The sequence below is a fragment of the Myiozetetes cayanensis genome, unplaced genomic scaffold (genome assembly GCF_022539395.1).
Source record: "Myiozetetes cayanensis isolate MyiCay16 unplaced genomic scaffold, myiCay2020 scf1, whole genome shotgun sequence".
NCBI lineage: Eukaryota > Metazoa > Chordata > Aves > Passeriformes > Tyrannidae > Myiozetetes > Myiozetetes cayanensis.
Window position 1 is genome coordinate 6632061 of NW_026086604.1, and position 15281 is coordinate 6647341.

Consider the following 15281-nt stretch of genomic DNA (forward strand, 5'->3'; position numbering starts at 1 on the left):
TGTGTGGGATCTTCTCCTCAAGCTGGATCCCAAGAAATCCATGGGACCTGATGGGATTTCATCTCAGAGCTGCTGATGTTATTGCAAAGCCTCTCTCAATTACTTTCAAGCTGTCTTGGGAATCTGGAGAGGTCCCAGCTGACTGGAAGGTGGCAAATGTCCTGATTTTCAAGAGGGGCAAGAAGGAGGACCCTGGAAACTACAGGGCTGTCAGTCTCACCAATGCCTGGTAAAATAATGGAAAAGATTATTCTGAGAGGTATTGAAAAACATCTGGAGGACAGTGCAGTCACTGGTCACAGCCAGTACGGTTTCATGAGGGGAAGGTCCTGCCTGTCAAACCAGATGTCCTTCTATGACAAGGTAACCCACCTAGATGATCAAGAAAAGCCAGCTGATGTAATCTTTTTGGATTTCAGTAAAGCTTTCAATACTGCCTCTCACAGGATCCCTCTGGACAAAATGTCCAGCACACAGCTGGATAACCATGTTAAACAAGGAGTGAGCAAATGCCTCACAGGTCAGGCATAAAGAGTTACAGTGAATGGGGTAACATCAGGCTGGTGACCCATTCACTAGTGAGGTTCTGCAGGAATCCACCTCAGGCCCTGTTCTCTTCAACATCTTCATTAACTCCTTGGACACAGGACTCAAAGGCACACTAAGTTTGCCAACAACACTAAATTGGGAGGAGCTGTCAACTCCCTCCAGGGCAGAGAGGCCCTGCAGAGTGAGCCTGACAAATTAGAGAGATGGGCAATCACCAACTGTGTGAAGTTTAACAAGGGCAAGTGCTGGACTCTATATATAGACTCTATATAACTTCTCAGAAACTGATTCAATTTGACCAATTTTCCATGTCCAACAAATGTTTTCCATTAGAAAATACATGACCAAGGAACAACCTTCAAATCACAGTAGATAAAACAGCTACTACCAGATTAATAGAAACAGCTGCACATCATGTAATTTAATTTACATTCTGCTAACCTTTAAAGAGGCATTAGCAACTGACCTCAGAGTTATAGTGGGGTTTTCCACTTTTTTTTAGAAAGCATGTAAGAAAATCACTGAAGTCAGCAAGTGCATTCCTTTCTACTTTTCTGGTGGTGAAAAGCCATCATAAACATTGCTTAAATATTGAGTTAAATAATGCGTACTGTTTTTGTTACTGCAGGATACTTTCTGGAGCATATGAATGAATCTGGTCGAGTGTTTTATTTAAAAAGATATTGTAGCAGTTGGTAGACCAAACATTTACATCTTCCAAGGGGTGAAATGTACTGTTCTGACAAACCGGAACAGTGATAACACTAACAGAGATCTTAGGCCTTAAATGGCTTTTGACAAACACTGTCACAAAGGATGGTAAAAGACCTGCCAGCCATTCAGCAGAGTCTTTCAAGAATTCCAGCTAGTTGCAAGACAAAGTAAAGAGCTGATATCAGCCCATTCTCCCCACTGATGCAATTTATCAGGATATTCCTCCCCTGGTCACTACAACAAATATACCCATATCTGCCGCCTGTGGTACATTGATGAATTCCTTTTTCCATAAAGAAATTCACTGACTGTAATACAGCGCAGGATGGAAGTTTTGGCCTGCATTAGTCCAGTTGCTTACATGAAGTAAACAAACTAGATTTATATCTATCTACTCCTGTATGTCCTGGGTTTGGGGTTTGCATCCAACTAGATTGTACTAAGGAGGGAAAGAGAAAGAAGGAAAATGCAAAAAGTACAGCCTTAGTCTTTCAACTAAATCCTTCCAGTGTCGAGATTACACAGTAGCTACTGAACATATGGAGGATGTACTGACCTACAGGCTTAGACAGACAAACACAGACACAGAGCCACATGAGTGAATCTATATACTTAATACCATTAGGTCCTCCCAACTGAGCATCACATATAGCACAGGAACAAAATTTTGTCAACTGGGAACTGAAATCAACATTTTTAGAGGTTTCTGCTCAGCTGCTCTAATCTATGACTGCTCAAAGCTAATATTCCCTGAAGGTCTGCCATGGGAATTGCAGTGAATGGGTTCAGGCTTAACTACTTCATATGCCACATAATAGTGCATTATGGTACCACTTGTCAGTTCCTTAACAAACTCTGCTTTGTTTCTCACTTAGTTTCAACCATCTGATGGCTGCATTGGGGATGAGTAGGAAGTGCTCCAGGAAGTGGTGAATCTGTCTGAGTTCACATGAATAAGCATTTCAGTGAATGCCATAAAATGGACATTTCCACAGGCAAGATATTGAGCACACCCTACTCCCTGCTGCCTCACTGGGGGACCTCAGCCTTTAACTGTAGGCAAATAGAACAGAAATGTTTTGCCAGCACTTAAGTGATGCCTTCTGTCTATTTCATTTTTAATAGTGAAGACCTTAATAGGCATAAGCACAGTGTTGCAGTGGGAGTACAGAGACACCCAGCACAACCAAATGTCAGCAAGCCCCCAGAGAACAACATGGTGCCAACTGGATTTACCACTTTAAGGTCTGGTTGCAGCCTAGAGGTTTTACTCTCACTCCTGTTACTTATCTGCTAATAGTTTATAAAACCTGCATGCAACTCCAGTCTAAAGTGATAAGATTTGCATCACATCTCAAGCTTGCTTATATCCAAATGGCTAAAAGCATCTCCTCACCACTTAACAGGATCAGTATTCACAGAGATCAGGTTTGATACAACAAGCCCTTGACTGAATTGGCCAACACAGTTATTCCCAGGAACTGGTAGAGCAAGTCAGCAGGGGTTAGGTTTTTCTAACCCACACTCTTTGCCTTAACTACACTGAAATCAGTCATCCTACAGAAGATGGAAATGAAGGATTTTGTCAATTCCATACACATGCAACAGTACCTTTTAGCTGTGTTTATCTACTGAAATACATGCAAGGTTCTTCTCTCTACAGATCTGGAATATAACCACAGATGGATTTTCATCCCAGGGAGGTTTGGTCCCCTCTTTGTAGAACAGATTAAATACTCTGGTTGTAGTCAGAGGCAAACTAGGAACTTGGTTCCCTAAGTTGAGTTCAGTGCTCTGTCCACCAGCTAATCCTTCCCACACTCCTCAGTGTAACAGTAAAACCAGCTTTGGGTTTTGTTAGAAAGATGCAAGACAGATCTACCTCAAGAGAACCCTTAAAAGTAATAAAGTAGAAGAATGGGATACAGTGTGGATTGCCTCAAATCCTTCTTCGAGGTCTGTTGTGGGGAGAGGACATTTAACACAGACCAAAGATTCCTTATGGCATTATGACAGAGGAAATGGGGCACAAACTTCCAGGTAGCAACCACCATCTGGACTAGTTTCTGTCACAGTGGCTAAATACATCTGTGGCTTATTCAGGACTTCATCTGACTGACTGCAACCATAAATGGTCATGGCTGTGACATAGAAATTCTTCTGAGAACCTGGAGAATGCATGTTGTTAAATAGCTTAATGAGCATTGCAGTTTCCCAGCAATTAATATACTAACTGTGTCAACAAGGGAGAAATCAGGAAACTTTAACCTTGCAGCAAGTCTTTAACAAAACAATCCAGACAGGAACACAGACTGGTCAAAACACTCATATTCCCTCAAGTCTTAAAAACCTGGAGCCATGGGAAAACAGAAATAGAGGAAAATGTGCATTTATAAAATCATCAGTTTTACCAAGGCCGTGAATAAAGTTTAAGAAAGTCAAAAGGAAGAAAATAGAATAGGACCACTTAGCATGAACATTATGAGTTCTCTGAAACACAGATGGAATTTGACTTAAAGCATTAGGACAAAGTAAGGTAGCTATTACTATAATAGGTAATAAAGAAGTTAATTATCCTTCTGAGAAAGGATAGTTAAACCTTAACAGTCAATAAGAAACTTGGGGACAAACTTCATTGCAGCCTGTTGCAATGGGACATGGGATAATGGTTTTAGACTAGAAGTGAGTAGATTAGTGGATAGAATATCAGAAAGAAGTTTATTACAATGAGGGTGGTGGAATACTGTCTCAGATTGCCCAGAAGGGTGGTAGATGCGCCATCCTTGGAAACATTCAAGGTCAGGTTGGACAGGGCTCTGAGCCACCTGTCTCACTGCAGGAGAAACTGGACTAGATGAGCTTTAAAGGCCCCTTTCAACCCAAACCATTCCATGATTCAACGATGTCGTGGTTTTGCCCAGCCAGCCAGCCCCTGGGGCTAAGGATGATTTTGTTCAAGTGAATTTCCGGACAAAAAGCCAATTAAAAAGTCTTAGTGACGCCTTTACTAATTGCATGTTTAAGAAAACGGAAGAGAAGGGTGGTTGCGCAGTTGAAATTAAGTAGCAGCCATGTAGGAGCAGGCCAAGGCCCCCTCCTCCCCTGGCCTGGGCTGGGGGCAGGTGTACCACTGAAGCCCTTCTTCTCTCTTGCAAGAGAGTGGAGAAAGAAAAACTTTAGAGGACTGACTGCTTGGACAAAAACCGCTGTAGAAAAATTCCAACAGAAAAATAAGGGACCTCCAAGGTCAAAGCTGGCAGCCGTAGGAGAGAGAAGGGCAAAGGGGGGCTGCTTCTTCCCCCTTTTGCTCTCTCCCTTCATCAGGGAAAAGACTGAAAAATAAAACCCTGCTACCTGTGAAATTTTGTTGGGGTGAGAAGACCCCCATGTTGCTCGTGGAAGAACCTACACTGGAATAAGTTGATGCACAAGGAAGGCAAAACTTCATGAGAGACCTGAGGTGAAACAGAGTCCTGTTGAAGATTTGTGACCCTAGAAGGAACAAGGCTTACTCCAGAGCAGATGGCTCAGGTAAGCTTGGGATCCGAGTGAGAGATCCATGCTGCTGCTGAAGATTTTGTAACCCTGAGAGAAACCTACGCTGGAGCGAGACAGCTCAGGTAGGATGTTGGGATCTGTACGTGGAATCCATGCTGCTACTGAAGATTTGTGACTCTGAGAGAAACAAGACTCACGCTGGAGCAAGGACAGCTCGGGTAAGCTGTTGGGATCCAAGTAAGGGATCCATGCTAGACCCATGTCGGGGAGGTCTATTCAAGGACTGTTCTCCCATGGGGAGGGATCTCCACAGGAAAACAAGGGTGGACTCATAAGCCATTATCCCCTGTGACCCTGTGGTAAAGATCCATGGTAGGCATGTGTCCCCTTGCAAGTCCATGGAAGAGAAGACCTTCAGGGCCTGGGTAACCCCCCAGCCTCCGGCCTTAGCCCAGGAGGGGTGTAGGCCCAGCCTTGGAGCTGATAAAGAAACATGAAAGAGTTCCAGCTGCAACAAGAGTGCTGCAGAGTTACTGAAGAGACCTGGAGCTCCAAGAATGGAGAAAGAAACTGCTTTTCCTCCTTGGACTGATATAATGGGGGGAGAAGTATTTATGTAAATACATAGTATTTTTACTTAAGTAGAATTGTTGTAGATATAATTCTTTAGTTTTAGCTTGTTAATAATAAATGTTCATATTATTTTCCCAAATCCAGTCTCTTTTGTCTGCACAAACCTTCTCTCAACTAATAGTAATTGTGTAGGGGGCGTGAGAGCAAATTGATGCAGAACAAAACCGTGACAAACGATAAACCTCGATAAAGAAGATCAGAAGATTCCCAAACAGGTCTCAGGCTGACGTAGACATGACCCTTTCTTAGGGCTGAGTTGCACCAACTTTTTGAGTTCCCTTCCAATCTTATTTTCTGCAAGCCTTTAGATAAACAAGATATTTCAGATTTTCTTTTTGGAAAGGCAACATTTTTCAGCAGAGCTCTCAGATACAAGTGTTTTTTCTTTCCATTTCAACCTGACACTGCTGGGATTTAGCATTTTTTGCCTTTCATCAACACCATGATTTGTTGCATAGTTTTTAAAACATCACAGAATTTCATTTCAGTTTTCCAGACAACTGTCATGTGCAGAAACAGTGGTAAGGGAAAGAATTTCACTTCCTAGTCTTCATCACAGGACTTGTACTGAGGTTACTGAGGTTTCTTCCCCTCTCACAGTGTCTGGATCATTGTCTGCAGGCCTCCAGCATCACAGTACATTCTTCTATGCCTTCCTCCTACGACTTCCTCTTTTAATTGATTTCAAAAGACAAAAATACATGAAATAAGAGCAGGAATCTTCTGATGGAGAACAAACAAGTAATATGAACTTAATTCAGATGGGTCAAAGGGGTACTTTTGCCATTAATTCTGAAGTAAATTGGTCTATGTGTTATTGGTTACCAGCAAAGAGAAGCTGCGATTGAACTTTCACAGCCAAGACATGAAATCCACACAGTTACAGAAAGCTATCAACAGACCTGCAGCTCACTTAGAAAACCCTCAAAATAATCCCTGCTGTGCTATATTCTCCTGTTGATTTCTTAGCATATATCTGAGCACTTGCTAACATTTAATTTAATTTGACACTGTTAAACAGAGAAGAGCTATTGCTCCTATCACAGAGAAGGAGAAATGAACTAAGAAAATTGATATACTGTCTCAGGAAGAGACAGTGCCAGAGGGCTCACAAGAAGACATAAAATCTCTGCGGGTAGACCTTCAGGCTTTTGAGGACTTTTATGTCCTAAGTACAGCATGGATGCAATTCTTTTTCATTTCACCAGTTTATGTCCTGAAACCTCAGACCAGTGCTGTTCTTAGTTATAGGTAGTCCATATTCAGAATCATCTTTATGAGAAAATGTACTTCTTAAAGGCAACAGAGAAAAAAAGTTACCAAAAAAACCCCACCCCAAAATTCTGACTTAATCCTGCTGCAAAGTGAAGAACTTCATAACCAAGTTATGAGCTTGCTTTCTGCTTTGTGAGATACTACTGAGATTGAAATTCAAATAGGATTTTGGAGACAGTAAAACATAAATGCTAGAACCCTGCTGATCTCCTACCTTTTCATATCTCCCCCAGAAATGTTAATCAACAAATATGGTAATGAACAGGTCTGGCTGGAAATGGACAATGCCTTTGCGTATTTCCATGTCACATAATTCACAGCTTGTAGAAATCAAAAAACATCTGTCCTGGCTGAATATGATTACTGTCATCACTATAATCATTGTAATACCATTATTTCACTAACAGTGAGTGTCCTCCTACCTTAATTGCCTTAGCTCTGCTGATGAGCCCATCTTGCTGAGCACTTCCAATGAGCAGATCTACCTTCCGAAGCTGAGGGCGCCGCAGGGCTTTGGCTAAAGGTTCCCGCAGGTAAATTCCATCCACCACTGGCCCCCAGTACTGGAATGGGCCACTTATAGCTAGCAGCTAGGTTAGCAAAAAAAAACACAACAAAAAACCAAACAAAACCAATAGGAATTTTGCAGTTTAATTAGCTTACCCTTTCATTTCCATTTTATTTATGCTTAAGACAACTGGTCTGATACCCTTCAAGGCAACAAGTGATCAGTTAATATAAGTGCAAGCTCACCATTGGCAGGAATCAATGGTTTTGCTGACAGTCTCAGTAAGTGAAACAGGCTGAAGAGACCAAAAGAATTGATGGTTTTATAGACATAAAAATATTGTTTTAAATAAGGGATTGGCTTCATGCTGATCCTGATAAGAAAATTTATTGCCAGTAGGTGTTTTAATTTGTGGGTAAAATGTCCATCTCTAGAATTATTTATACTGCAGCTCTCACAAGTCTCCCACTTCAGATACAAAACACTGGCATCCCTCCCACTTCCTTTTCTGCATACGTTCAGTTATTGAAGCTACAGACACTTGACTCTCCTCTAGAGTAAAACCAAGGGGTAGATAAAAGGGAACTGAAAGAAGGCAAAAACTATATTTAGATTTTATTTAGGAGACATAGTAAAAGCAGTATAAAAGGAATTTAGTCTAAAGGAGAATCACAGCTCAGAAGTGGATGTCGTGGACATCAACTTCCCCCCACCAAAACTAGTCCAGTTCCTCATTGACAAGGATTGAGACAAATTTATTTTTTTTAAGCTTTCTCACAGCTTTGTGTCAGTGGAAACTTTTTGTTTTCCTGACAATGGCGTATATTTTGCCATGTTGTACCTTAGTCTGTGCATCATTGAGGACACGAGCAGGCAACTGGCGGAGGCAGGCTACAATTTCCTCACTGGTGGATGAAGGGCATCCCACATCTTCAGCCAGGACTGCTGCTTGGGTCTGTGCTCTTCTTGTAGTAATAATGGATGCTGGAGAAAAAGCTGAACCTCCCTAGAAAAAAACAATACAAACAAACACAATATCAGTTAAAACACCTGATTCCCTGGTGCAGGTAAAAAAGATGAGAAGAAAAATCTGTCCAGCTGCTGAATGTAAACCACTGGCATTTAAATAAGTTGAAGCAAGTTCTAATGAACAAAGCAAAGAGGTATAGGGTCGGTTGGGCTGTTTGCACATCTGCCACGGTTATTTTGGAAGAGTTCCCAAAAGTGTCTATACTATGTCTCTAACCAGGTCACAAACCTTTCTGAAAACATTGCAGGAAGGAGAAATATTGGGACAGAAGCAGATACAAAGAAGGTGCTGTGAGGCACACGAGGGGATGAGGACCCCATCTTATGAGTGGAGTTTAAATAGAGTTTTACTATAACTGTGATAAACAAGGACTGAGAGCAGGTATGATGTCCCCAAAGAAGAGCTATTTATACCTTGTGACAATGCTGGTACAAGGACAAATGGGCATTAAGTATTCATATTGAGTGTAAATTAATTTCAGTCAGAAACCCTAAGATAGCTAACTCAAGGAGCAGTGAGGGTTTGGAAGAGCTATGAACTCAGGTAGTAGGAAAAAAGGCTAAAACAAACTACAAAAGAACAACCAGAGTACCAAGACCAAAATCAAAGCACAGGCTACAGTCCAATCTCTATCCCAGACTCTTCATTTCTTTGCTACATCTGTGCCAACGTCCTTACCAAGAAAAGATGGTACAAGATTTTTAAGTAGGCGTGAAAACTTCTTAATGAAAACGCAGATTAATTAGCATAAATCTGATAAGATCTGACCTAGAACAGAAAGGTTGGAATAGCTCTGACATGTTTCAAATGACTAATTTCCATTTACATCAGTTTACTATAATAACTGCTAAGATTAGCTTCTGTCCTCTAAAAAATCCCACACCCTAGATGCATGATATGAAAGACCCCGATCTATTCTACTGATTAACTTACTTCTTCCTGAATTTGCTCAAAGCATAACTACAAGTCTGCAAAAGCAAGTTAAAAAGAAATAGAAAACAAACAGCAAAGCCTTCATTTGAAACTGTCTCAAAACTCTGAGCCCTGAGAACTCTGTGCAGCTCTGGCCAGAACGCAGGACATTTTTTATATTTCAAACAAGCAGAGCCATTGTGACTGATAGGATACCATTGCCCACAACTGGAGACATTAGTTTCCAAAAATAATTAGAAAGAAGTTACTGTTTGGGTGTAGAGACAGTCTTTTTAGTTCACTGCATGTAGAATTTCCAGTGCTATTACCTTCCTGAAAACTTTCTCCTCTTTTTTAAGGGATCTGGAAAATAAGCACTGTTATTAGCTTAATGGCTGAGAAGCAGATGGTTGCAAATAACCAAAGGAAAAACCTAATTTTCAATCCTGGGCCACTGGAAGAGCCATCTCGACTTTCAAGAGGGTGGAAGAACTAAATAAGAAGAAATAAATGCCACTTGGTCTTACTCCTCACTTCTGCACTCAATTTAGATAAGAACTCAAGTGAGCCACGGGCTTTACCCTCACGTGGGATTTGCGGTGGCCTATTTTGTGTTTGTAAGGCAGGACATTTGCCAGCTGCTGACTAGGTGCACTGACTCAGTTGGAAACGAGAGAGAAAGAAAAATATCCTTGGTGAGAGTATCTCATGTGTGGGTGGGTCTCCAGCACGCAGAGTGAGAATGATGTCTTTTCACCTGGCCTTAGGAAGAGCACGTGCACCACAGCTAGGATGAGTGAGACTAGAAAAGGGACAGCACAGCATGCCAGCTTCCCTCAGAAGAGTGGCTTCCTTGCATTTCATTTGGAGCAAGGAATTATGTAGCTCCTTGGTATAGCAGAAAAATTAAATCTAGGATTGAACAATATTTATCCACTAATATGGCAAACATATTCTTTCCCATCAGATCTGAACATGCTCAGCATGCTTTACCAAGGATCCAGTACTTCCACATGGCATTCATTTAAAACAAAACAAAGCCAAACCATCAAAAATTAAAGGGCTTCAGTTTCCCAGACTCTGAGAGCTTCACAAATTTTGAAAGTGGAAGTTCCTGTGGAAATTCTGAAGCTGCTGTATTAAAAGGCCAAGTTTGGTAGGGAAAGAGAGTACTGAGATCAGATGACATACAGAATTCAGAAATTCACTGGGACCAAGCAAAACAACCATTTTGAACACATCTCCTCCCAGAGATTTTAAAAGCTGTGCAAATTCTCCCTGTCTCTTAGACATCTTCAATCTAAAAGATTGTCCTTAGGTCATGTACTGAGTCAAATGACAACTGCAAAAAACTTCTGGATGGAAGTGTCCCACAAGTTCTCTACTGCAGAGGTAAAACTAAAGGCCTGGAGAGGCAAATCTTCATGTCCCAGCACTGGATATGTATGGGCTAACAATAGATATGATCAAAGCTCGACGACTAAAAGGAAAACCCAAAACTTCTACAGATACATTTGTGAGGTAAGTAGAGCTCTTGTTTGGAGCCTTACTCTGGCTGTGGATATTTTCTCTTCTTTCCATGAGTGGTTAGAAGAGGTTTATGTGGTCTTCTTCATTCTGTTTTTTTCTTCTATTTTCCATGGTAATGGCCACTTCCCCATTTTGCATTTTTTTGATACTACCCATATTCAGGGAGCAAGTCTTGCATTTGGGGTTTGAAAGAGATGTGCTATCTACTACTTCTAATCATGTTTAATTTTTACTAGGACTGGAAGCAGGTGATAGAGAAACTTGGGACATCATTCGAGTAGTATTTGAAAGAAACACTACTATGTTCCCTTCCCAGGTGCATCTAAAATATGTTCCAGGCTTTGAAAACATGGTTCCTCTTATTGCAGAAGTTAGGTAAGCAAAACTGTACCAGTTCTCTGTTTTTCAAATTCACATAAAAATTTAGGTTCATTGTTTCCTCATCCTTGCCAAAAAAAACCTCCTCAGGAACAAATAAGTGAGAAAAGAAGCTGTGACTGTCCCAGATTAATTTTGTTTCTTTTTGAGCCTGAAGTTTTTATATTAAACAGAAATCTCCCCTAAACACTGTAGCCAGAGGCTCAGGACGCAAAGGATAACACAGCTACACTCAGCATTTCCCTCTTTCCCTATAAAACTATAATTTATTTGTGTGATTAGTCCCAGCAACCAGTAATGAAGGACTTGTGTGCTTTAAAAAATAGAACTATTTAGGCAGAAGCAGAAATAGTAGAGAGCCTGTTTATTTCCATTACATGCACCCCTATTACCATCAACATGACAGAATCATGAATCAGAAAACCAAAAATCATGAGATCAGCTCAGAAATAACAAACACTACGTTCTTTTTGTTAGTCCTCTGCTTTTTAATTCTCCAAGAATTCTCCTTTACCTATCAACACAAGAGCTAAAAAGTTCAGTTTTAAAATTAACAGCTGAAATCTTCAGGTATTTCTGCAGAGTTGGTTTTTAAAAGCAAACCTCTAAAAAAATATGACATATACAATAGAATTGTAAACAGTAGCCACCCTGTCATCACTGGGTATTTCCTATCTCAGCATCATTTAGAAGGGTTTTGCAGGGAGCCAAAGCCACACACAGTTCTTGTTTTAGCTGTCCTTACAGATGGACCCATTGTCAACAGAGGAAGTGCCGATGACATTTTTGACAACGACCCAGACGAAAGCATTCAGTACTGAACTGCTAAGAAAAAGCACAGTCCACAACAGCAATGCCACACTGCTCTATAAAATTCATAGGAGTAGCAGGAACATCACAATGTTGGGCAGTAGTACCTGCTCCAACAAGTGATGGCACTGAAAATGGGAGGCAAAACTTTCAGTACTATTTAGTTCAGGGACCAGGGGCATTGCCAGCATTTCCTCGTTTCTCTTTTCAGAATTAGAGATTCAGATGGACAGTAGAAATTCAGATACTAGAAAATGTTGTGGCTCATAATGGTGAGAAGGTGTGAACACAAACTGGTGTTACATGATGATGAATTCTCACTTTGATGTGAGACTGAGCTGAGGCTGGTGCCTCTTGCAAAAACTTTTCTTTTGGGACATCATAGCTCAACAGACCTGCTGTGTTGCCATCCTGGCCATCCCAATTCTTCCTCCACAAGCCCTTGCTGCTATTCTGATGAGATAATAAAAAAGGATATATGGACCTGTATGTGGGTTGGTGGCCAGGTTTTGGTAGTGGGAGGCTACGTGCAGTAACTGCAGTGCAGAAGAGTGAGAGTGGCAGATCCCAGAGGGTCGTAATCATGCTTTATGTCTCATTATCCAGCTCTGATTTAATTTGTAATAAATTAAACTAATTTCTCTGTTTTGTCTGTGATGGTAACTTGTGAGCAATCTCTCCCTGTCCTTTCCTTGACCCACAAACCTTTCACTATATTTTCTCTGCCCTGTCCAGCTGAGGAGGGCAGTGACAGAGCAGCTTTGGTGGGTGCCTGGTCTCCAGCCAGAGTCAATCCTCCACAGGACTATCACTGTCATCTGCCCCCTCTGTATCTCAACATACCCAGAAAAGACAATTGCCATATAATCTGCAGTGGTGAATGTCTTTTGATTTCTCATTTAGTTTGGAAACTCGCTTCTGAAAAATTTTCAAAAGTGATTCAGAACACATCTAATGATTAGAAACTTCACTGGATTTATTTTTATCAGCCACACTCTGCAAACCTAAATCCACCTTCCTCTTCTCACATCATGACCTTTTGTTCTTCCAAACTGACTTTAAAATGAAATTCTTGCTTGATCCACATTGGTCTTTTCAACCCATTCATTCCCTGCAAATGAATGCAGTTTCTCTCATGGCTGCAACCAAAGCAGGCTTTCTGTCTGCCCTGAACCATGCTATAGGCAATGCAAACAGCAATTACAGTAACACCACCCAAAAACCGAGATCAAAGACATCTAATTCAAACAATCAGAGCAATGAAATGTCCTGAGAATTCTGCTTTCCCAAAAGAGCCAGCTGTACAGCAATATTTTATTTGTTAAAAATAGGCACTCTCCAGGCTCAGCAGCACACAGTTCCCAGCCAGAAGGATCTGTCAGACCATCTGGTTTGACCTCCGGGATAGCCAGGGCTCTTCCATTTCCTGACTGCTGAGCTCAAGTGCTTCCTATCACTTAAACCATGGCTTGTGTTTGACTAAAGCCTGATCTTGCATGAAGCATTTGAGCTGGGCTCGGAGACCCCGAGAACTGGATACTACAGCCTTCTACTTTGCACTGTGGGCCTAAAGATAATCACTCCACTGACAGAAAACGGCACCTTATTTCTGCTTGAGGATGTCTTCAGTTTCTGTTAATGCCAGATTAAAGATACTGTTCAACTCCTGTTTTTTCTCCCTGAAAAAATAAGCAAGGTGCAACTAAGTGACCACTAACTCTCTTTCCCAGTTAGTTTAACAGATTATTCTCTAGAAAAGTGGATTTAAATTATTTTCAGAAGTTTCAGTTTTCAATTTGGAGCCTATTTGTTTCTTTCTTGCAGAGTTTTTTTTTTGCAGTATCCTGCACTGCTTTTCCTTAGACATCCAATTCTGCATAGTGGCAAGTGCTTACAAGACACCAAGGTTGCAGGGCTCTATGTGACGACACTGATGTCATTTTCCCAGGCTTTTCCAAAGTCTGGCTTCCAGAGCCTGGAGCAGTAGAAATCTTTGGGACCAACTCAGGGAGTGTCTGACACAGCTAAGAAGCCATGGGGCAGACATGTGGCACACACTAGCACATGGAGGGTAACAGTGAATTGGCAGGCCAGCCCAGCAATGGAAAGAGAGACTGAGATACAAGCACTTTTCCCTCCATAACTCTCTACCAGAACTGTAATTTCCAGGTAAAAATGGAGGAGAGGGGAAGGTCCTCTCTCTTACGTGAAAAATTTCTTTTTCATACATCAGCCTTTGCAAACTCCTCTCTGCTGTCATCAGAGGCAGCCCTGCAAGTGCAATGTTCCCCTCTGAAGTGACTCATTGAGTGGCTTTGTCAGGCACTGTGAGTGACTTGAATAACAGGATATGAATACTTTTAAGCTGACATATAAAGCCCCACTTAATTCATATAAGCACTTTCTTCCATTTAGATGTAAACTCTACCTTATAAATTATCAAGGTATTAGCTGAATGCACTGAAAGGGTAAACCAGCTTTCATCATTGCACAAGAGCACACAACCACCAGTAGCAGGCAGAAATGACATGGAAACTGAGAATTCTATTTACCTTCTTCCACTGTGAACTCATCTGTTCCTCTACACACACGACACAAACCGTGTCTAAGATTTACTGAGTTTCCAGGGGACCATGTTCTATCAAGGAAGTCCAACCTGTCCTTTAGTGTGACCAATCTTTCCTGCTCAGTCTGAGACCTGCCCCAGCCCTGAGTGCGCCTCAGGATGTAACCTTGTTTCTTGGAAAAGCACAAAGACCGTCAGAGCCAGTCTAAGGCAGAGAGTGGTGAGAAGGATCAGGAAAAGGCTCTGCCTTTTCTCACATGCAAACCTCCCCTAACCCGTGATATTTTAGCAATTCCAGAGACTCTGTACATCAGTTCAGTGAATGCCATTAAGGAACATGCATGTCACATCCTTGACATCTGAAGAAACCAATAACTGGCAGAGGCAACCAAGGTGCATTACAGTAAAACCAGCTCCTAGAGCACTGGCTACAATGCTGTCAAAGCTGTATGCTCTAGACTGACTTGCTTATCAAGTTCCCTAATGCTTTCCTGTCCCTTCAAACTGAGGACTGCTAGCACAGCCCACTAAAGAGAAAGGATATTCTCCTGAAACTACCGTAGCTCCAAATTTTGGCACAGCTTTGGGATTTGATCAGTGTTTTCTTGTTCCGATAACAGTTACTCAACAGCTCTCACAGCTTGTCAACTCTTAGTTTTCATCATCAGACTGGTATTACAATAACCATCTACTTGGAGCTACTCTGGTGTGAAGTAGGAGCTCTACTTGGGTTTGCTGGGTTTTCCTTTTTTTTTTTTTTTTTTTTTTAATTTTTCTATACAACATCAAGGATATGAGCTTTTCAAATCACATCTTCATTATAAAAGCAAAGGGTAAACCTTAATAAATTCCTTCAATTTCTATATTGGTATCCACAG

General features: G+C 41.3%; 1 protein-coding gene across 1 annotated transcript in view; it reads right to left on the minus strand.

Annotated features, from left to right (window-relative positions):
• TG (thyroglobulin) overlaps positions 1-15281 on the minus strand; it is a 145237-nt gene that overhangs the window by 24079 nt on the left and 105877 nt on the right. Inside the window, 2 exon segments of the mRNA XM_050321686.1 lie at positions 7092-7259; positions 8019-8183. Of these exon segments, the coding sequence (XP_050177643.1) occupies positions 7092-7259; positions 8019-8183 (333 nt within the window).